Here is a 23,167-nt window from a genome sequence, read left to right as displayed (position 1 = left end):
CTTGAGCTGGTTTACTTCAGTAACTGAAGAACAAACTATACAATTGGCTTTTTTTACAGTCTGCTTAGAACAGAAGAAATATGACATATTTTGAGATTCAGTGATGGATCTCTGGGAGTGGTTTGTCTTTCAGGCATCACCCTGCAATACTCCCACCATATAGGTAGCCTGGTATTCCACATCTGCAGAATTTCATGTTGCTTATACTTCTGCCCTGATGATCAGCTGGGTCCTTTTTTCTTTCACTGTGTATACAAGATTGTGATCAAACTTTGAGCCGTGCCTTAAAGCCTTTTGAAATTACAAGTTAAGGGACCAGGCTATCTATACAGGTGTTATGACCACACCACCTATGCAACCAATGGTTTGGGAGTTGGGAATACTCCTGGAAGTCTAGAATACCCCCATCTGTCCTCTGAATATGCCCCCACCAGGCTCAGGTGATTGAATGGCCAAAGTTTCTTTCTACTACATAATCAATGGATTTTGTTCTGGTCACTCAAATTCATAAATTACTTGTGAAGAACAGCAGGCCCACTGCCTAGGGTGTTCTGCTGTGGAAGAGGAGAACTATTAGACAAGTGTGTGCTGATGGATTGCCCTATTATGGCATTGTCCAGCTGCCACTTGGGAGGCATCCACTGTCCCTGATTTTGTGCTGGTCCCTTTGAAATATATGCACCCTCTGCCCAGTTTTGTAAGTGCTGAACAATTATCAGGATAAGTCATGATCCAGCTTGTGCTGGTGAGAAAATAACTGAGCCACTCCAGGAGAGCTGCTGGTGGTGAAAGAATTGGGCTTCCATGAAGATGCTCCTGCAGGCTGACCATACAGCACTGTATCTGCAAGGAAGAGCAGGAGCCTCTGCCCCCAAAACTCTATGCAAAAGTATTCACTGAATGTAATAACTGTCTATCTTATGCAATGTCAAAATTACTTTTTCTATTCCAGTGTGATTCAGCATTATCAGGTACTAAAAAATGTAAAATATATCACAAAAAATGTAAGAAAAAGTAGGGAAGTATACTCCTTTCTTCCACTCCCCTACTCTTGGTTTTGCAAGAGATGGAAAAAGTTGATATAGTGAAGCACTGATTAAGAATGCAGCCCTGTTACTTAACCGTGGATTTTGGTTCTTTTACCCATGAGCCATAGTCTGATAATACTGGGAAGGCTGTATAGAGTGGGACTGCAGTCATGATAGGTCTTTCCATGATGAAGTTAATACAGAATTGGGTCCATTAACAATGTCTTCAGTGTGTGACTCCTGACCATGAGGAATGACGACTTGCAAATTTCTAGGACAGGAATGCCATTTTCTTTGACAAGAGTGATCACCTATGATTTTTGCTGGTTACTAGTAGTTTGCTGATTGCTGCGTTTCATCTTGGAACCTGTGCCAGCTGGCTCCAGGTTCAGGGAAAGGCTGGACTGGGATCCCTTGAAGCTGTCTTCTGTGCTGCCCACTGTATCAAATAGGGTGGCTTCCAAAGCTGCTAAATCCTCAGAGCCAGTCTTCAGCTTGGTGCGCATTAGTGTAGCATAAATGCCATAGCGTAATTTCTGCAAAAAGCAAGAAGCAACAGGTTTGGCGGCCCATTCGGCTGATGTCTCAATGATAGCTATGGACTATAGAAAATGCAAGGAGTAACACAAAAGTAAGAAACTAAGAACTTCTCAAAGCTGAGTAAAATGACATTAATGTTTAAAATCCCTAGAGGTGTGGTTCTAGGGGAAACATGGATTTTGAAGGTAACATAGTGCCCTCTGGATGTTTTGGACTACAACTCCCACAATGTCTCACCGCTGGCCATGCTGATTTCAGATTATGGGAATTGAAATCCAAAATATCTGGAGCATACCAGATTCTGTATCCTTGACTCATTCTATAATAAATGTGTTGCTCTGAATCCTAAAGACTTATTTTTATTCCCATTTAAATTAGCAAAATGAAGTTAATTATGACAGTAACCCACTGATTTTCAACAGGACTGATTAGTCTGAATCCAGATGGATCATGAAAACCAATGGAAGTGTTTATATGTAGAATGAACAGAATGAATAATTCCGACATGGTTTACTGGTAGTCGAATGACTTAAGGGTCCCCCGTGTGGGGGAGATGGGCGGTGATAAAAATACGATAAATAAAATAAATACATAAATAAGGTAAATTTATGCAGGGTATGAGCCAAGATTTGGCTATCTGTAGTTCTCCAGCTACTGTTGGACTGCAACTCCATCATTCCCTAACTTGGCCATTGTCATGTTCGCCGTTTCAATGTCTTTGATACATCGTAACGTTTCGCATGTCATTAGCCGGATGCGTGTTTCATCTTTCTCGGGAGGATGGGAGTACTTATCTTTTGGCTTTGCTCTGGAATGTATTCGCATTATCTACTGCGCTCAAGGTTACTTTCCCAGGCTAGCAACTCTGACGATTGCTAGCACCTGTGCCGGGCGGGGCTGTTACGAGGGAGGCGGGATACGTTTGCACCAAGGGTTTAAGTTTGTATTTGGCGCGCTTTTGCTCATTCTCAGCTTTCTCTGTATTTGCCTTTAGTTCCTTAATAAATCAGATTTCATATAGCAGCCTCTTGTGAGTCTGAGTATTTGGGCTAGGGCAATCAGTACATAAAGCTGAGAATCTAAGATCCCAACTCCGCTGGCCCCTGTCCAGGAAAAGACAAGTTGTCTAACCCTGTGAGGGAGAGCGCCAGCGATGACCGAACCCGACATCGTGATGATGGAAGAAGGGGAACCGGACTCGACCGTGAGGCAGCCCGACCGACCGTCCCAGGGGGGGGAGCTGTCAGCCATCCTAGAAGAGGCGAGCTCCGAGTCAGAGGGTGAAGCCGGGGGTCTGAAAACCGCCCTGGAGACTACCGTAAATTCTCCGGGCGAGCTGGTCACCTGGGATGAGACCCAAGGGGATGTCACGGTGGCGGGGGGCCCATCCTGGAGGCAGAGATACCCATTATCCCCCACCGTGGTGCAGGTGCAGCCAACGGAGGGCTCCCCCACCCCGGATCGTATCCGAGTACTGGAGTCAAAAATGGACTCGTTAGAAACTATACTGAAGCAGCTGAGCCTAGATGTGACCTCGTTGAGAGAAACCCGGGAAGGATCAAGCCAGCGGCATTCAACCCCTTCGTCCCATGGGCAGTCCCCGGAGCAGCGACGGCTGGCGCGGAGGCACGAGGGGGACCAGTCGGTCCAGATGGAAATAGCAGCATCGCCGGTGCGGCCGCCCCCGGGCCCCGCGCCGCCGCGAGCCCGGGAGGTACCAACCCCTGTAGCCCCGGTGGCGGGGCGCAGCCTGGCGGGGGGCGGGATGAGAGACTTCCCTGTCAAGTTTGATGGGGACCCAACCAAACTCTCATTTTTCCTGACGAATGCTAAAGCCTACATGGAAGAATGGGGGTCGCTTTTTCAATCGGAAAAGGCAAAGATCATCACCATTGCCACCAAACTGAAAGGGAGGGCGGCAGACTGGTATGTCCAGATGTGCCAGTCGGAAGCGCCTGAACTGGAGAAATTCAATGAGTTTCTCTGGGCATTGAGACAACACTTCGAGGATCCCTTGGCGAAAGAGAGGGCAAAGCGAGCTCTGAAGGAACTTAAGCAGGGGTCAAGATCCGTGGCTGATTATGCACTGGAGTTTAAAGCGCTTGCTGGGAAGGTGGATGACTGGTCCCAAGCCACCATTATCGAGTTATTCAAGGATGGCCTGAATACAGAGGTGCTGCGCTGGTCCTTGGGGAGGGACGACCCATATACGCTGTACGAATGGATCCAGCTGGCGGGGAGGGCTGAGCATGCCCATGAGATATTCGCCCATCGAAAGACCGCCAAATCGGGGCGGGAGGTGAAGCCCAGCCGCCCATCGAGCACCGGGGGGAGACCAGGACAACGACCCTGGGATGAGGAGCGAGAGAAGCGGTATGCAAAAGGCCTGTGTCTGAGATGTGGTAAGGAGGGGCATCGAGTGGCGGCGTGCCCGAAGGCAAAGGGAGAGGAACGGCTCGGCAAGCCGCCGCCGAAGTCCCCTGCCCTGCCGAGGAAGCAGAAAGCCACGGTGGCTGAAACCGAGGGAGACGATGCGATGTTCTACGAGGATGAGGGGGAGCCCGAAATCCTGCAGCCGGCGGGAAACGCCAGCCACCTGCTTTAAATGGCGCCGCAGGGCAGGTGGTGGAAGAAGGGCGCGAGCCTTCATCGGTGAGTGGCAGTTACCGCATTCTCACGGTGAAGTTGAAGTTGGGCTCCCAATCCAAGACTGTAGAAGTATGGGCCATGATTGATTCGGGGTGTTCCCGGTGTCTAATGCACCCCGATGTGGTAGCGGCTCTGGAGCTACCTACTTTCCCTTTACAGCGACCCATCGCCTTTACACAGCTGGATGGGTCCATGGCAGGGGGCAAACCGGTCACCCATTTCACAGGGCAGGTAGCTTTGCAGCTGGGCAGCCATCGGGAAGGTTTGTCTTTTGTCGTGGCTCCAGTAGGGGGTCCCTGGTGGTGTTGGGGGTGCCCTGGTTGGTTCAGCAAAATCCCCAAATAAACTGGGTTTACCGGACTATCACGTTTAGGGATGGGTTCTACCAAGCGACTGAGGGGAAGGGTGCCCCAGAGGAGATGGTGGGGGTTGCGGCAGCTGCGACTCCGCATCTCCCGGCCCCTCCTCTGGAAGGCTTGCCGGCAGAGTACAGGATGTTTGCTGATGTGTTTGGCGAAAAGGAAGCCGACCAATTGCCCCCCCATCGAAAGACGGACTGTGCCATTGAACTGGTGCCCAACACCCAATTGCCCAAGCCAAAGATTTATTCCATGACACAAAAGGAACTGACTCTGTTGAGAGACTTTGTGGACAAAAATTTGGCGCGCGGATTCATTGAGCCGGCGAATTCACCGGTGGGGGCGCTGGTTCTCTTTCGCCCAAAAAAGGATGGGACATTGAGACTTTGTACCGATTTCCGCGGATTAAATGCCGTCTCAATTTCCAATAAATATCCCTTGCCATTGATCAAGGACATGTTGTCACATCTGGCTAAGGGAAAGATCTTCTCTAAACTTGATTTAAGAGAAGCCTACTATCGTGTACGAATCAAGGAGGGCGATGAGTGGAAAACTGCCTTCAATTGCCCGTTGGGAGCCTTCCAGTATAAGGTGTTACCTTTTGGTTTGGCTGGGGCCCCTGGGTTATTTATGCAATTGATCAATGAAGTACTGCATGAACATCTGTTTAAAGGGGTATTGGTGTATTTGGATGATGTATTGATTTATACTGAAACCATGGAAGAGCATGTGTCTCTGGTAAAAAGAGTGCTGAGTAAACTCAGATCAGCAGAATTGTATGCCAAACTGTCTAAATGTGCATTTCACCAGACACAAATTGACTATTTGGGGTATAGAATTTCAGATAAAGGCATAGAAATGGACCCTGCCAAGGTGCAGGCTATCATGGACTGGGAAAGCCCCCGCACCCGCAGGCAACTTCAAAGTTTCCTGGGGTTCAGTAACTACTACAGATTATTCATAAGGGGATTCGCTGAAATTGCCTTGCCACTAACCGAACTGCTCCGAACCAAGGGTGTGGGAGATACTCGGAGAGTAAAGAATCCAGGGGCGCTGTTGCGCTGGACGCCTGCTTGTCAAACAGCGTTTGAGCGGCTTAAAGCAGCTTTTATCAAAGAGCCCATTTTGCAACATCCTGATCCCTCAAAACCTTTTGTGGTGCAGGCGGATGCCTCCGATTATTCCATTGGGGCATTGTTGATGCAACAAGACGGGACAGGATGCCTCAAGCCATGTGCCTACTTGTCCCGCAAGTTCTCCGAGACTGAGCGACGTTGGCATGTATGGGAGAAGGAGGCATTCGCAGTAAAAGCCGCGTTAGAAGCCTGGCGGCATCTGTTAGAGGGGGCGAATCATCCCTTTGAAGTGTGGACCGACCATAAAAACTTGGAGGCTCTTAGCACCCCTCGAAAACTGAGCCCGAAACAGGTCCGTTGGGCTCAATTTTTTAATCGGTTCAATTTTCAATTGAAGTTTATTCCGGGGAAAAGGAATTTCCTGGCTGATGCGTTGTCAAGGCAACCTCAGGACTCTGGGGCAGCGCCAGAAGTGGTTAGCACCCTGTGGACAGCACCCCAATTGGGTATGCAGGCTGTGACGCGTAGCCAAACGCGCGCGCAGCAGCCACCCGCTGCGGACGCCGCCCAGCCGAGCGCTTTGTCAATTCCTTCCCAGTTGCAACAAATGTTTCTAAAAGAGCTGAAAACTGATACTTGGTTGCTTGCAAATAAAAACAATGTTACTTTTGACCGAGGCTTCGCTTGGAAATCTAACCGCCTCTACGTCCCGGAAAGCCTCAGAAAAGAGGTGTTACTACGTTCACACGATGACAAACTGGCAGGTCACTTCGGGTTTGTTAAAACCTTGCACCTTGTTCGGAGGCAGTTCTGGTGGCCCACATTACGCAAAGATGTCAAAGACTATATTGCCTCCTGCACTGTTTGTGCAATGTCTAAGCGCAAGGTGGGGAAGCCTCAAGGACTGCTGCAGCCGGTGGCTGCCCCTTCTTGCCCCTGGGATGAAATCTCCATGGACTTTATTGTTGAATTACCACCCAGTCAACGCAAAACTGTCATTTGGGTGGTCAAAGACTATTTCTCAAAACAAGCCCACTTCATCCCTTGCGTGTCCATTCCGTCGGCACGTCAATTGGCCCGCCTGTTTCTGGTACACGTGTACAGGCTACACGGATGTCCCTCCCGCTTGATTTCGGACAGGGGCACACAATTTACCTCACAATTTTGGTGGGCGTTCCTCAAATTGTTAGGAACGAAGCAAGCCCTGTCCACGGCTTGGCACCCCCAGACGGACGGGGCCACAGAGGCTTTAAATTCTACTCTGGAGCAGTACCTTCGAGCTTTTGTGAATTACCAGCAGGACAATTGGGTAGACCTCCTCCCTTTTGCCGAAGTGGCTTACAACAATGCGGTGCATCAAAGCACCGGCCAAACCCCATTTCGGGTGGCCCAAGGCAAAGACTTCGTACCTATCCCTGATCTACCGCAGCCTCCAGGCGGATCGGCCACTCCGGGTGATTGGGCGTCGCAACTGGCAGACTCCTGGCCAATGATTCAAAAGGCACTAGCTGAAGCACAATTGGATTACAAACAGTATGCTGATCGGAAGCGTGCCCCTCAGCCGGCGTTTCAAGTAGGGGACTCGGTTTACCTTTCCACCAAGTTCATAAAGTCCTCACAACCTTCAAAGAAACTGACCCCTAAATTTGTGGGTCCTTTCCCAATTACCGCTCAAATTAACCCTGTGACTTTTAAACTTGACTTGCCTCATAACCTCAAACGCTTACACCCTGTTTTTCATTGCAGTTTGCTCAAACCGACTATTCCTTCTGACCGCTGGCATCGCCAACCTCCACCTCCAACCCCCATCATGATTGACGGTCAGCAACACTTTGAAGTTAAAGAAATTTTGGACTCTAGACGCCTTCGCAATACTCTGCAATATTTAGTTCGTTGGAAACATTTCCCTCATCCAGAGTGGGTCGCTGCATCAGATGTGGCTTCTCCTGTCCTGGTTGCCCGTTTCCACTCTGCTTATCCCACTAAGCCGGGTCCCTAAGGATATTTTTGGGGGGGCGGTATGTCATGTTCGCCATTTCAATGTCTTTGATACATCGTAACGTTTCGCATGTCATTAGCCGGATGCGTGTTTCATCTTTCTCGGGAGGATGGGAGTACTTATCTTTTGGCTTTGCTCTGGAATGTATTCGCATTATCTACTGCGCTCAAGGTTACTTTCCCAGGCTAGCAACTCTGACGATTGCTAGCACCTGTGCCGGGCGGGGCTGTTACGAGGGAGGCGGGATACGTTTGCACCAAGGGTTTAAGTTTGTATTTGGCGCGCTTTTGCTCATTCTCAGCTTTCTCTGTATTTGCCTTTAGTTCCTTAATAAATCAGATTTCATATAGCAGCCTCTTGTGAGTCTGAGTATTTGGGCTAGGGCAATCATTACAGCCATACTAACTGAGACTCATGGGAATTTGGATGGCCAAAAGTTATTTAAGACAGCCAAAGGACACCTCCATATGTAGTGTTAGTACCCCAGAATAGCAGTAGGCTGGAGGGCAAACAATGGGAGAACTGTTGCCTTCATGCTTTGCTTCAGGGCGTCCTGCAAATATTTATGGAGGAATTGGGACCTTGATCTAGATCCAATAGGGCAGCATTCACAAACCGCTCTAAATGTCTTGGGCTTCAATTTCCAGCATTAGTGTTGCTGGCCTTAGATAAGTCCTGATGAAGGGCTACTCAAATGAAAACATTTTCCCTACCTCTATTTTTTGAGAACCTTCTGCTTCCATTTCATGTAGCTTAGCAAATTGTTTGGAAATCTGGCTCTTTACCACCTCCTGCTTACTTCAATGACAAATCTTGATAGAATAGTTAAGAGCAGAGATATTACACTGAGGTCCGCATAGTTAAAGCAACGGTATTCCCCATAGTAACATATGGCTGCGAGAGCTGGACCACAAGGAAGGCTGAGAGAAGGAAGATAGATGCTTTTGAACTGTGGTGTTGGAGGAAAATTCTGAGAGTGCCTTGGACTGCAAGAAGATCAAACCAGTCCATCCTCCAGGAAATAAAGCCAGACTGCTCACTTGAGGGAATGATATTAAAGGCAAAACTGAAGTACTTTGGCCACATAATGAGAAGACAGGACACCCTGGAGAAGATGCTGATGCTAGGGAAAGTGGAAGGCAAAAGGAAGAGGGGCCGACCAAGGGCAAGATGGATGGATGATATTCTAGAGGTGATGGACTTGACCTTGGGGGAGCTGGGGGTGGTGTCAACTGACAGGAAGCTCTGGCGTGGGCTGGTCCATGAAGTCATGAAGAGTCAGAAGGGACTGAATGAATAAACAACAAAACAAACTTACTTCAAATATCAGATACTCTTCTTTCTGCTTCAGTTCCTCATATTCCTTGCCTTTCACCTTCTTCTCAGGAAGGGAGGAACGATGCTCTAAAAGCTCTGCTGCCATGGCTTTAAATTTGATTTCATGAGTCTTCAGTTGCTCTTCCTATGGAAAAATGGGGAAAATGCTGCTCTTGATCTCTATCGCTGGAACTCCCAATAGCAAATCAGACCCAACTGGCATTCACAACTTGCCTTCACTGTCCTCTTTTCTGTCTGAGGCAACACTACCAATTTCTTCAGCTCTGTGCTCTTTTTAGAATCCTCCTTGAATCTAAATTTCTGCACGGATACATGGACACACAACTCCCACTTGCCAATTTCAAGGCAGCTCATTCAATTCTGAAAGTTTCATTATTTCTCTGACTCCTTTTGCATTAGAATCTTACTAATCCCAGTTCTGATTTTTCTCCAGTTCTTTCAGAAGAATACTAGAATCACTAAAGGATGAAGAATAAAGATGCCCCACTTACCTGTGATAGTCTTGTGGTAGAACTGGGCAATAATGGACGAGTGAATTTTTTTTGGGATCCAATGGCAGCTGGAAATGGTGGTGCAGAGAACATGGCTGCTACCACATTAATTCGTGTGATCCAGGAATGCATTTGATCTGTGTTCCTGGTAAGATGTAAAAGTAAAGAGATATCATTCTCTAACTGTACATTGCAATACATGGGCTGAGACAGCTTGCCAAGAATGTTTCCTTTAAAAAATAACTTTATGTACATACAAATGTACATAAAAGAAATCCCCAGTAATCTGTTGAAACCCATAAAACAATCCCAACTTCCCACCATGCATTCTGTGAATCTTGAAGGCTGCATGTTTAAAAATAAAATTTAAAAACATTTAAAATGATGCTAAATGGAGGGAAAGAACCAAAACCAAAATCCACAAAATATTCTAATATGAGTAAGAGGGGGCAAAACAATGTATTTTATGCTAGTATGTGGCTACCAAAATAGATTCAGGGTCCATTCAGAATGTTACCATTTTTCCCAGATCACTGCAACAGTAGCCAAAATAATTTTACATCTAAGATTATTTTGGCTACTGTTGCAGTGATCTGGGAAAAATGGTAACATTCTGAATGGACTTTGGTTGGATGTGGACCTTTATACAGTTTTTGTTCACAGACCTGGAATTTTAAGGAATATGAGACGCAGCGCTTCTTCTTTAAAATGTTTTTTGTTTGGAACAGCCAGAAAGGGAAGGAAGTAACAGGGAAGGCTGTGTTCAGTGATAGATAAAACCTAACCAGAGCTTAGCTCTGTATGTTTCTTCCTCTTTTCCTGATATTACCTATTGTGAGCTGCCTAAGCAATTAACCGATCCTTCTAATAATCAGCTGTAAAATTTGACCTGCTGGATTTTATTCACTTACTGTTAACTGTTAGGTCCTTCATTCAGTTTCTCTTAAGTGACTAATCTGGAATTGTTTTAGCAATGAAGAGTTAGAATGTTTATAAACAAACAATTTTTAAAATTCTCTATCCAATGTTTCTTCTAATTCAACCCCTTTCTCTAATTTGTCTGATTGTTATAAAATTCCCTTCTCGCCCCTAAGGGTGGTATGTGTCTTCCTCAACCTCGGGTCCTCCACCAGAGGCCTGGGAGTCTGAGGGCTCTGCGTAGTATCTTAGCTGTTCCTAGCTCTGCACTCTTCTGGACAGAGAGCTCTGATGCTGTTCCAGGGATCTGTTGGAGCCACTTTCCCAGTTTGGGGGTCACAGCCCTGAGTGCCCCTACCACCACTGGGACCACTTTGGCCTCCACTTTCCACATCCTCTCTAGTTCCTCCTTCAGGCCCTGGTACTTATCCAGCTTCTCATACTCCTTCCTGATGTTGCTGCCACTTGGCACCACCACATCTATCACCACTGCTGTCTTCTGGTCCTTGTCTACTACCACGATGTCTGGTTGATTGGCCAGTACCTGCCACGTAATAATGCAATATGTATAATGTAATTATGTGTGTGTGTATAATTATAAATATATATAATGCATATTACATTTATAGTATTTTAAATCATTCTTTCAAGAAATCAGGAAGGATAATGAGCTGGATGGGAACCAAAAGAAGTATCTACAGTGTGGGTCTGATGTGGAGTAGAGGAGGAGTTTCTGTTTAAAATACTCCAAACCCTACAGCGGAGTTAGATGTTCTACTCATGAAGGAGAAATTCCCTTGTTTGAAATGGAGACCAATTGTGGGAGGAAGGAATTCACCCCCCCAATTTGCAGTCTAGTGGATGTACCCCACTCTTCCTTCTCCAAAGCAGCCTGTCTGTGTGTCTACTTCTAATTTGGGGAAGGTGGGCAGAGAAATCTGTGGAAGGATCTTCTATTTTCTCATTATGAATGATGTTTATTTCAGGTATTCTGGTTGTCTGCACAATGTTCTGCAGGATGAACAACAGAAATCTGTCCTTATGAAGTAGCAAATGTATGCAAGTCCCTCAGCCTCAAAAAAACAGCAGCAGTTCAGCTGTCCTAGCCAGAGGCATCATAATTCCCTATAGCATCCTTCTATCTACCCAAAAACCCTTCTGGCTTTCTGTTTGATTTTGTGTTATTTAAAATCTTATGGGCCTTTGAATCTTCTGCTATCCAACTGCAACTGTTATTTATGAATCCATGGAAACAGCATTTAACAATGTTTAATGTTTCTGGAAACAGCATTTAACAATGTTTAACGTTTCTGGATTCTTTTTTGTCATGTTTGTGAATGTTACTGTTACAATGGCCCTAGATTTACTTGAGAGGGGGGCTGATATGCAAAAATTAAGCACCTCATTTAATATCTCAAGATAATCCCAACTGCACCATTAAAAGTCCCACACATTTATAAGTATTTACAGTATGTTGGCAAATGGGAGTGAAAATGACAACATGTCTCACACGAGGCATATTAGCTCAATACAAATATTTCTAATCATGGAGTGTTAAGGAGTAGGAGATGATGAACTTTGTAGTTTCAAATACACTGCTTCATTTATAATTTTCTTTTTACATAAATAAAGCATTTTTCAGTGCAATCTCATTATTGATAGCAATGATGGAACATAAATTATCCCCAAAACCTGTCTTAATTTTTCAAGATAGCATCGTATCAGAGCCTATCACTAGGGCCAGAGTAATTATCCAGACTTTATTTTAAAGAGGAAGTGTCTATTTCCCATAAAGAGCAACATTTATCAGAAGCATTTTCAAGGCAAGTTACTTAGCTAGAGTCTGTCCAAAAGAAGACAGTAACGCACTCTTTGTCGTTTCCTGTGGTTTGTAAATAATGCTTTTGGGAAGAGGCTTGGGCAGGGGTAAGCATACACTTATTTGTGTATTGCACTAAGCCATAGTATAATTTAAGCCACAAATGAATGTAGTCACAGCTACTAGCTACTTCTGTGAGAAGACTATGGATGACTCCACCAGTTTGTTCAGCATGTTATTCAAAGCAGGGACTCCAGATATTCCTGGACAATTCATAGGCTCTAGTTTCCACAACAGACAAAGATCTAAGCAGACAAAGAGCTAAGCCATCTGTAGAAAGAGTTCATTTTAGAGAAGAATTTGTGGGCACAAACCTGGTAATTCACTGCTAAGCTACAGCATGGCACAGTATAATATGCAAATACACAATTATTCCCTGAAGAGCTGCAGCAAGACTGAGACATTACTAGAAACTACAGGCTATTGTTCAGTAGCCTAAGACAAACTTGTAACAAGCCATTAAAAAAAAAAAAGGCAGGCAATGATTAATTTGGCTAGGTCAGTTTGGTGGAGGAGCTGAAGCAAATGGAGAGCTGGTACACATAGCGGCTAAAGAATCTGACAAAAGTAGAAGCAACTATCAGCTAAATCGATTTCCCCTCCCCATTAGAGGTGTCTAATTTATATTCTATGCCCTACTGCTCACTGGGCTTGGAAGAGGAAGACTCTCCAGTCAGCTGTCCTGAGGTAGAAAACGTTGGGTCTCTTGTTGTAATCTGATGCTTGGGTGGCCAGTGAATGATGGATGCTGATGGCATTTTTCAGATCTTCCTCAGCCAGGGCTTGGCCAGGTTTATATTCCTCCTGAAATGCAGGTAGAGGATAGATGTCTGTTATGTTTCTTTCCTTATTGGTCCTGTTGTTTCTTTCTTTTATTTTCTATGATCTCCAGCAAGTCCTTCCACTGGCAGTGTCAGCAATTCTCCACTCTTCAGAATTTAAAGAAATCATACAACCCAAGCATATCATTCAAATTCTAACATGCGGCATATATCTTTATCCTGTCATTTCAAAGGTATGCATGCTCTTGTTCTAGATTTATCTTTTAAAACGAGAGACATTTCTTTACAAAATTCTAAAAAAATTGAAGCATTGTAAGGTCATCTTCAAGCACGAAGTATAGCTCACTGTATGGACTTTTTATTTTTATCTTCCCTGCCATGGCACTGACTTAGGCCAGTGTTCTGCAGTACAAGTAGTCCTTGCTTACTGACCACTCATTTAGCAACCATTTGAATTTACAATGGCGCTGAACAAGGAGACTTAGAACCGGTCCTTGAAGTTGCATCCATCTCAGTGTCCCCATAGTCACATTATCGCAATTTGGGCACTTGGCAACTGGAGCACATTTACGATGGTTGCAGCATCCCGTGGTCACACAATTGCCATTTGTGACCTTTACATCTGGCTTCTGACAAGCTAAGTCAATGGGGAAGCTAGCAGGAAATTGCAAGTTGCAGTCATGTGACATTGCACTAAACAACCTGCAGTGATTTGCTTAACAACTGTAGCCAGAACTGACATCATAAATCAGTTCTGCTTTATGACCATGTCACTTAGCAGTGGAGTTGCTGGTCCAAATTGTGGTTGGTAGGTGTGAACTACCTGTACTGTAGTATAACCCTGTAGTCAGTTGCAGGGTTTCTTAACCAGGGTTCTGCAGAACCCTAGGGTTCTGCGAGAGGTCACTAGGGGTTCCCTGGGAGATGATTTATTTAAAAAAATTCAAATTCAGGCAATGCACTCTCACAGCGATGAGCAGAGACTGAACAAAAATCTAGTTACAACTCTTTCTGAGCTCTCTGGTAGTGCACTGTAGGACTGTGTTTGTTTGGTTGAATCTATTCTTAATTTTTTATGCGAGATAGGGGAGACTGTTGATAACAGGTGAATGGTATACTGCAGGAAGGGAAGAATATATTGCAAGAAGAGAGGAATATATTGAAGGAAGGGGAGGGAGAAGTGCATTTTTCAAGAAATTAATGGACTTGTCCAACTAAGTCTATGACGTCAGTCTCTCCCTCCCGGTCTATTCCCTGTGGTTTCCCTGTAGTTATTTTATCCTGTTATTTTAAATAAATTTCATACACATTTATTCAGTTGTGTCTGAGCATCCAATGGGGCAATTTTTGAAGAGGTGGTGTGTGAGAGAAGAGAAGGATTCTAGAATGGACAATACCGATAACTTTAATGATGATAATGATAAAATAATTTAAATCTTCTCAGGCATTGCCCTATGCTGGTATATCAACGGACTCAAAAAAGCCTGTCTATTTATCAAATAGCAAACTATTTATCAATGGGTTTTACATGGACTGGTGATCCATTGTGCCTCATCCGTGACAAACAACTTACAAATGCAGCAATGGCTCCAGCAAAATTAAAAAGACACTTAACTACAAATCACAGCCATATGACAAGTAGAAGTTCTGATTATTTTAAATGGCTATTCAAATCACAGAACAGAGTAAAGCTTTTGTTAATAAAATGACAGTAAAAAAGCCAAAGAAGCAAGTAGCAGAACTTAATTTAATTTAATTTAATTTTTACATTTGCATGGCCGCCCATCTCACAAAAAGCAACTCTGGGCAGTGTATTATTACTTATTACACAGCAAAGGAAAAGTCATGCTTTGGGTGAAAAAGTAAGCATGCCACCATGTCAAATAGTGGGAAAAATGCTAGGACCAGATACAGTACAAGAAATTGAAAAGGTTCCACTCTCAAACAGTACAATAAGTTGGCATATTGATGACATGACATATGATGCTGAAGAGGTTTTGTGTGATAAACCGAAGAACAGCTTTTCTATCCAAGTTGATGAGTCAACAGATTTCACCAATAAATGTCATGTTATGGCATTTGTAAGATTTGTAAATGATGGTAAAATTCAAGAAAACATTTTCTGCTGCAAAGAACTACATAAAACATGCAAAGGCCAAGAAGTATTTAATGTTTTGTCTTCATATTTGGAAACAAAAAGTCTGTCTTGGAGGAACTGTGTTGGCATTTGTACTGATGGTGCTCTATCAATGGTTGGCTCCATGAGAGGTTTTGTTTCTCTTGTAAGAAAAGAAAATCCTGATATTGTCACAACACACTGCTTTCTTCACACAGAGGTGTTAGTGTCAAAAACTCTTAGAGATGAAAAAGTTCTGGATGACGCTACAAAAATGGTTAACATAATTAAACAAAGACCAGTTCAGAATGTTTAAAAAACTGTGTGAAAACCTGGACAAGCAGCATATAAGTCTCCTGTTACACACAGAAATATGGTGGCTTAGCAGAGGAAGAATTCTCAACAGGGCGTTTTAGCTGAAGGCAGAACTGCAAGAGTATTTTCAAGAAAATAGAATTCCACATTTTGCTGAGTACTTTGAAGATGGAGAATGATTGCAGAAGCTAACGTACTTAGCAGACATCTTTCATCACATGAACTAGCTGAACAAGTCTGCAACGCACAGGAGAAAATGTTTTGACTTCAAGTGACAAGATTCTTGGATCTAAAAGAAAACTAAATGTTTGGAAAAATCATGTTCCAAAAGGAAGTACTGAAATATTTCCACTGCAGCTTGGGCTTGAGAGTGAGGAAGGATACCAGAAAGTCTCAAATCTAATTGAAAACCACCTGGAAGTACTACAGAATAAAATTATCAGTACTTTCCCTCCCTTTCAACACAAATGTATGTCTAGATGAAGAATCCTTTCTCTGCATCTTCTGCTCAGCCTGAAAACTTCACTTTGAAGGAAGAGGAAGAACTCTGTCAACTGCAGTCTGATCGTACACTCAAGATGAGATTCACTGATCTGTCCATGGACAAGTTCAGGATTGAACTGTGAAAGAAGAGTATCCTGCCATTCATAGGAAGGCATTGAACATTTTGCTGCAGTTTTCAACTTCTTATATGTGTGAGCAAGCTTTTTCTTCTTTAACAAGCATGAAAAGCAAAGACAGAAATCATCTTATTTCAGCTGAAGATGAAATCTGTGTGTGCAGATCTCAAGTTTGGCCCAGAATTGAGTGCAGCAAAAAAACAAGCACAGGTTTCACATTAAAGAAGTAAGTTTCATTCTTTGTTTTCAGTTTAAGAACACTGTTAATGTATATATACAGGCCTACACATGAAACAAATATAATAGTTTTGTAACTTCTAGTCTATTTTTGAGCCTGAATGTGCAGGAGTTCTCCGGGGCCTGAAAAATATTTCAAGGGTTACTCCAGGGTCAAAAGATTGAGAAAGACTGATCTAACTTGTCCTTCAAACTGGTCTCAGTGCCAGAGGACTGGAAAGTTTAAAAGTCCCTTTTAAAAGGGACCAGAAAGCATAGAGAGATCCAAGAAAGCATAGGCTGGTCAGCCTAATAATCTGGACAAATTGATACATCAAATGTAATCACCTTAAGGACCAGCCTGCTTGAAAGTAAATCAGCATGGATTATGCAAAGGTAAATCCTGCTGTACCCACCTCCTAGGATTTGAGTGTATCCAGGAATATGGAAGAATGTGACCCTATTGACTCTGTATGCTTTGAATTTTCAATTACCTTTGACAAAATTTCTTATCACAATGTTTTGAACAAATTTAGCAGTCATAGATAAGAAGACTTCTCCTTTTATGTTACACTTGGTGGACCCGAGGAGGTGGGCCTTCTTTGCTGTGGCACCTGCCTTGTGGAGCATTCTGCCCCCTGAAGTGAGGTCATCTCCATCCCTACTTATTTTCTGGAAGCCCCTCAGGCCTGGCTAGGTCATCAGGCCTAGGTCTCAGGGGACCAGTGAGATCTTGAGGTGGTTGCCTTGCTGATCTTGTGTGTTTTATGCTCTTTAAAACTTTTTAATATGACTGTTTTTGAAATGTTTGTTTTATATTTTTTGCTGTATTCTTGTGAGATTAGCAGCCATATAAATTTTATAAATAAATAAAATAAATTGCTATTAATTGCTAATCACTCAAAAAGTTAACTAGAAATAAATGAACAACTTTCTTAGCGGAAAGGAAATAAGAGTTCATCAATCATTGTGTTGGGACTGGTGCTTTTAAACTTTTTTGTAAATAATTTTTATAAATGATCCCTGGCCAGCAGTGAGTTTGCAGAAGATATAATTTGAGGGGATCATGAAAACTCCTGTCAGCCTTGCGAGGTATTCCAGACAAGAAGCACACCCAGAAGTACTAGCTCTACTTTATTGTAAGGATTCCAACAGACCATTACAGTTCCAGAATGATCTCTTTAAACTGGATTAATAAGTTAGCCAAATGATAAATGAATAAGTGTAAATGATGCACACAGAGGCAAAAAATGTAAATAAAAAAACTTGTAAGGTCAGAACTGGGACAAAGACACTGAGGTCATAAGATCGACTCACTGAAGATGTCAAATCAGTGTGCAACAGCTGCGAAAAGACAAACTGCATTCTAAAGAGCATTAGGAATTAAAATAAAACTGCCATTGCTGTAGTCTCCTTATACAAATCTGTACTGTAGTAAGTTCATGTCCAATATACTGTGTGTAGTTCTGGCTGAACCCCCCCCCCCCCAGCAGAAGTGCAACTAAGCATTTTCCTTGTGAGAGAAGATTAGAATCTTTGGAATTTAGTCTGGACAAAAGAGAACTCAGGAAGACATAATTTGGGTATATAAAATCATGCATGGCATGGAGAAAGTAACAGTTTTTCCTCCCTCTCTTAAAAATATATCCAGAGTCATCTAATGATTTGAAATGATTAAAAAGAGATTAGAACAGACCAAAAACAGCACTTCTTACCACAGAGCCTAATTAATCTGTGGAAGTCATCCACAAGATATGGCAATAGCCAGTGATTTGCATGACTTTAAAATTAATGGAGGACAGGTATATCAAGGGCAATTAGTTCTGAGTTTAAGCTAATGGAGTAGACCCATTCTTATGTTGGGATTTGAAGTTAAAGAAACAGGAAGTATGTTTCAAGAGTTCTAAAAGTGAAAATGCTGTATTCCATAGATTAAGATAGACAGATTAAGATCCCACAGTGCACAATTTATTGCTCACAACTTCCAAATCTTAGGGTGCTCCTGAACTGTGGCAATTCAGTCATATACAACCAAATTATAGAAGAAATCATAGAACAAAAGAAAGAGTACCATGTTGGAACATATGTCAGCATTTTAATATGGGCCTACTTTAGAGATTGACAGTGGATTTCTTTATAGAATAATCTGAAAAGTACTTTATTATCTTTAATTTATACATTGTTTTCTACAGCAAAATTTATATAAATACTACAATGTATGGATATTTTAAGCAAGTTGAGTATATCCTGATTTTTAACATACTGTAATTGGGCATGCAATTAATGAGATTCCATTCCTTAAGACATGAAAGTGTGTGTGTGTGTGTGTATGTGAGAGAGAGAGAGAGAGAGAGAGAGAGAGAGGAAGATACCTTCTGTAGATACAAAATCATTCCCTTTAGTATCCCATGGAAAGTCTTCCACCCCCGTTTTCCTCTTGGAGCTGTCAAGCAAAAAAGAAAGTTAGTAAAATTTTACCTTGACAAACATGATAAATTCTGCTAATTTATGAATAGACCTGAATAATCTTTGTTGGTACCAGGGAAGAATATGTCTGTAACCTGTCCACTCTTACTGTATTCTAGGGCTATGACAGTTGCAAAAGATAGTTGTTTGAGACTTTGTACTTACTACTTGGTGGAAGCAGATATGTAAAAAAAAAAAAAGTATGGTCCACATCCTAGATAAACTTGAAGGAAAGCTACTATTCCCATCTTGAACCTCTCTTCCTCCCTTTCCAGTAAGTAGGAAAATGTTATCACCTAGCAGATGACACTTAACCCTCTACCTTTCCCTTCTACTGGTCTTCCTGAAAATGCTGCACTGCCTTATGTTGTTATGCATTCAATACAAAAACTAACACTCTGCAATAAAACATTCCCCCATAGACTATGCCTATCCCCACAAAAATATTCTTTTGTGAGTTCTGTGTAATTTGAAAGCTGGAATCCTTGGTATGTTAACAACCTCCATGGGAGACTGATATGATCTGAAAAGAAACCAGAACATGCTATATTATTGTAATGTAATGTTGCTGTCCTACTCTTTTTATTGTTTTGATCAAATAATTTTTTGTCTGTCATGTCCAGAATAATTTGGCAATAGCCTTGAAATATTAATTTCATGAATCTCCATGGCATGGTGTAGCTTCATTATGTACCCCAAAATGTGCATGTATTTGTGGCACTGTCCACCTAAGGACAGCTGGAGCTTTATATTCTCCTAACCTATATTATGTCTGCTAAGTGCTACATGCTTCAAGAGTTTTCTTCCTACCACAGTGCCCCTGCAGAAATGTGAGATAAAGTTACAGCCTTGAAGTGCGATATCAACCATGTTTGTGGAAACAGAATGCCACAAAATCTTTGAAAAGCCACATTCCCAAGTGCTAGGGAGAGGTGTGGCCAAAATCAAAAAGAGACTTGGAAATGGGTCTGATAAATGTTATTTTCTTCTCTGTCTCTCTCTTCTTTCTTCCTTTATAGCTTCCTTTGTCTCATTCTCCCCCTTCTCTTTCTACGTGTGGATTCTGTCTGCGTCTGCATCCTACTTAGATTCCTGCTTATTGAGAAAGGGGCTGCTATTCTTTTCTTGCATCCCAATTTTCAGCATAAAAGAAAAAGGAGGTCAAGGTGGTCAGGAGGCCATAGGCCCCCAACCACTGTGGGGTTAAAGAAGGAAGAAGTAAAGGGTAGGCTGGAGGATCTGGAAAAAAGAAAACTAAGTTAATAGAAGACCATCCAATTTAATTGCATATTAAAAACTGGTAATAGTCCTATGCTGGCATATAAAACCTCTACCATTGAGGCTGCAACTACCACGCGCCAGCATAATTTTGTTTCATGTGGAAATCAGTAAATAGTAAACCAGTTTTAACCACTTAAAAGAAAACAGAATGAGAAAATATATGGAAAAGTCTTCAAACAGAGTAGCCTGTGATAGGCATTTGAAACAATGTTTTCTAATTAGGTTTAGAGGAAGTAGGAATGCATGTAGATTGTTAGAGTGTCCCATGGTCATTCCTGTACTATGTATGCTTTCCATCAGATTCTCATGGAAATTTCAACAGAGAATCCTACTGGGAATAATCAATCATTGCCTCCTTACTGTTGGGTTTTCAAAATGAATCACAAACTTTCTGACTGCCTCGGCAAAACTTAAAGAAGATTTCACAAGCCCACAGTGTATTTCCTTGATGAAGGACTCCTGCCTTGAAGCAACTACAGGCTTAAAAGCTGACACTTGTAAAATAAGCCTCTCCAAGTTGTATAATTCAGCCGGCAGAGGAATTATCCTTCTTGGAGCCTCCTAAAAAGAGTGAACACCCCCAATTCTCTCCTTCTTCTCTCCTTCTCTCTCTCACACAGACATGCCACTATTGTCACACACGTACTCTTTTTGCAATCTGGCTCAGCATGGCTCTTGCGCACCAGGAGACCGTGCTTGTACATAGCAATGCTGGGATCCTGTGAGAAGTCCAGGAAAGGATTGCTGCAGCTGCTGATGCGTTTGATGGACTTTGAGTTGGGGTCTGCCAGTTCTGAAAGGGACTTTCGCAGCTCTTCTTCATCTCTAGAGGGGCAAAGAAGCATCAGAGATTCACCTCTTCCAACTATTTGACATATACCGTATTCATCATTATTCAGGTGAGGCTTTGAAGCACTTGAGACTGAGAAGCACATATCTGGAAACCTGTTTAGTGCAGTGTCTTTTGAGGGTGTTGATTTATTTATTCAGCATAGACAACAGGACAGAATAGGCACCTGAGAGTATTGCCATCTTGTCTGGACTTCATTCTACAGAGGTCATGTACAGATAATTATTTTTAAACAGCAAGAGGAACAATATCCCCTTTACCATTTCTGTATCACTTTAATACTTTTGTAATACTAGATATCATTCAGGCATGATAATTCTTTAATGTAACATCAGAAGAAGGGATGGAAGGAGTAGTACTTTCTACATTGGCCAGCTTTATTTCTAAGGTGCTTTCTTGAAGTAGAATCATATTCTTGTTTGAAAGAATACACAGAAATTTTAAAAAGATTAAAATATTATAAAATGTTGGGACTTTCACTTATTAAAAACAAGAAAAAATTACAAACTGATCTAAGTGTTAGCCTTTAATCATATTAGCAGTTGGCCTGAAGGAAGGAAAACAACACACACAAAAAGGGTAGTGAAATACCTTGCTCAACTGATGCTACACTGAAATCTGCTAAGGGGAGAAGCTATGATGCTCCTCAAAGTCAATACCACCTGAAGTCCTATTAGTACATTTAAAATTTAGAGTTGAGCTAATAATGCTCCTTTTTTCAATGGGGTATGATGTATTGCATATCCCTCACACAAAAAAGTAAAATCTCCCTCAAGTTGAGTCCTGTTACTTCATGGGCATACATGTAGTTTTCTTAAGAGATTACAAAACACACCAGGCTAAGTCTACCTACCATCATAACTAAATAGTTGTTACTCTGTCTCAGAGTCAGGTTTACTACAATGATCAATCCCAGAAATACTGGAAACCAAGAATGCAGATGAGAGTTGTATGTTTCATTGGTCTCAAATGTCAGACTGAAACAAACAAAAACCACAAAACTCCAAAAATTAAAAACCAAGCTTCAAGGAATTTATCAGTTTGTAGCGGTATAGTTTGATTTTAATTGTGCCTCCCCATGAATCCTTGAAGAGTTTTCTGGAAGCCCAAATATTTTGAACAACCATCCTTAGGTTTCTTCTTCCTCAGGAACAACCAGCCTTAGCAGTTTGATGTTCGTGTAGTATGGCTGGGATAACAATATAAGGGATCCATTATGGTTTTTAAAAGAGCAAATCAGTGCAATCCACTAGTACGGACTTTATTATATTGGAGACTGTAGTAATACATGTAGTTCACAAATGTCCAATCATTTCTAGCTCAAAACTGTCATCCAAAATCATAGTATAAAATGTTACCTAAAACAAGAATGTTTTTATTTACTATATTTACTCTTCAAGGATTCATGGGGAGGCACAATTAAAATCAAACTATACCACTACAAACTGATAAATCTACATGAATCATAATCCAATAAAATCAAATTTCAAAACAGTATTAAAATAGAAATGGGCATCCAATGACCAGATATCAACCTCCAAATGCCTTTCTTTTTTGTTATAAATTGTTCTGTTAAACACATCACCTATTAGAGAAAAAAGGAAAAAATCCCATTCAACAGAAAAGTTATAATTCTTTCCTTTACAAAAAGCAAAATAATATGCAAAACGAAAGTGAACATACATACAACATCAGACTGAGTTATATATCCCTTTATGTAGATAATAAGAGGGGTCATTTTAGAAAACTTTCATAGTTGTTGGGCACAATGCAATACTTCCAACTTCCTCCTCCTCCAGAGGGTTATTTCTGGGAGATCCAGAAGGATCTGGGAGGAATCCTAACTCAGGAACCCCAAACTGAATCTTGAATCTACCCCGCCCCCAAAGTTGAAGACTTCTCTAAAGAGAAATTCCCCAACAGACACATGACTGAATCATCACAGAAAGCTGACTGACCAGGGGAGACATGGAAGCCTTGAAGGACAAACAGACCTTCCTGAACCCTGGCTGACTAAAGCTCTAAATAGGAACACAGGAGCATCTTGCAGTGGTATAATTTGTAAGAAATTATTTTCAGGTGTTCACTGGTTCTAAATGTGTTTGTATTATTTGAATAAATTATCTTGCTGTCACTTCTAATTTCATGTATGTTAACAGGCATTATACAATAGAATGTCAGGATTCTTCCTGTAAGGTATGAATACACTCCTGATTAAATAGAGAAATGATTTTAAAAAATAGA

At 42.2% G+C, this 23,167-nt stretch overlaps 1 protein-coding gene across 1 annotated transcript in view; it reads right to left on the bottom strand.

The window, feature by feature from the left end:
• Positions 1 to 527: 527 nt before the first annotated feature.
• The window catches only part of LOC134500510 (PH and SEC7 domain-containing protein 1-like), a 78,516-nt gene continuing 55,876 nt past the window's right edge, over positions 528 to 23,167 (bottom strand). Inside the window, exons 3-8 of the mRNA XM_063307844.1 lie at positions 20,720 to 20,898; positions 18,699 to 18,769; positions 12,924 to 13,081; positions 9,481 to 9,625; positions 8,970 to 9,113; positions 528 to 1,564 (exon numbers count right to left, since the gene is read on the bottom strand). Coding sequence (XP_063163914.1) covers positions 1,340 to 1,564; positions 8,970 to 9,113; positions 9,481 to 9,625; positions 12,924 to 13,081; positions 18,699 to 18,769; positions 20,720 to 20,898 — 922 coding nt within the window. The 3' untranslated portion in view covers positions 528 to 1,339. The remainder of the gene's footprint in view (positions 1,565 to 8,969; positions 9,114 to 9,480; positions 9,626 to 12,923; positions 13,082 to 18,698; positions 18,770 to 20,719; positions 20,899 to 23,167) is intronic.

Source organism: Candoia aspera, chromosome 6 (assembly GCF_035149785.1).
Source record: "Candoia aspera isolate rCanAsp1 chromosome 6, rCanAsp1.hap2, whole genome shotgun sequence".
In the NCBI taxonomy this organism is placed as follows: Eukaryota; Metazoa; Chordata; class Lepidosauria; order Squamata; family Boidae; genus Candoia; species Candoia aspera.
This window is presented reverse-complemented; position numbering and strand designations above follow the sequence as displayed.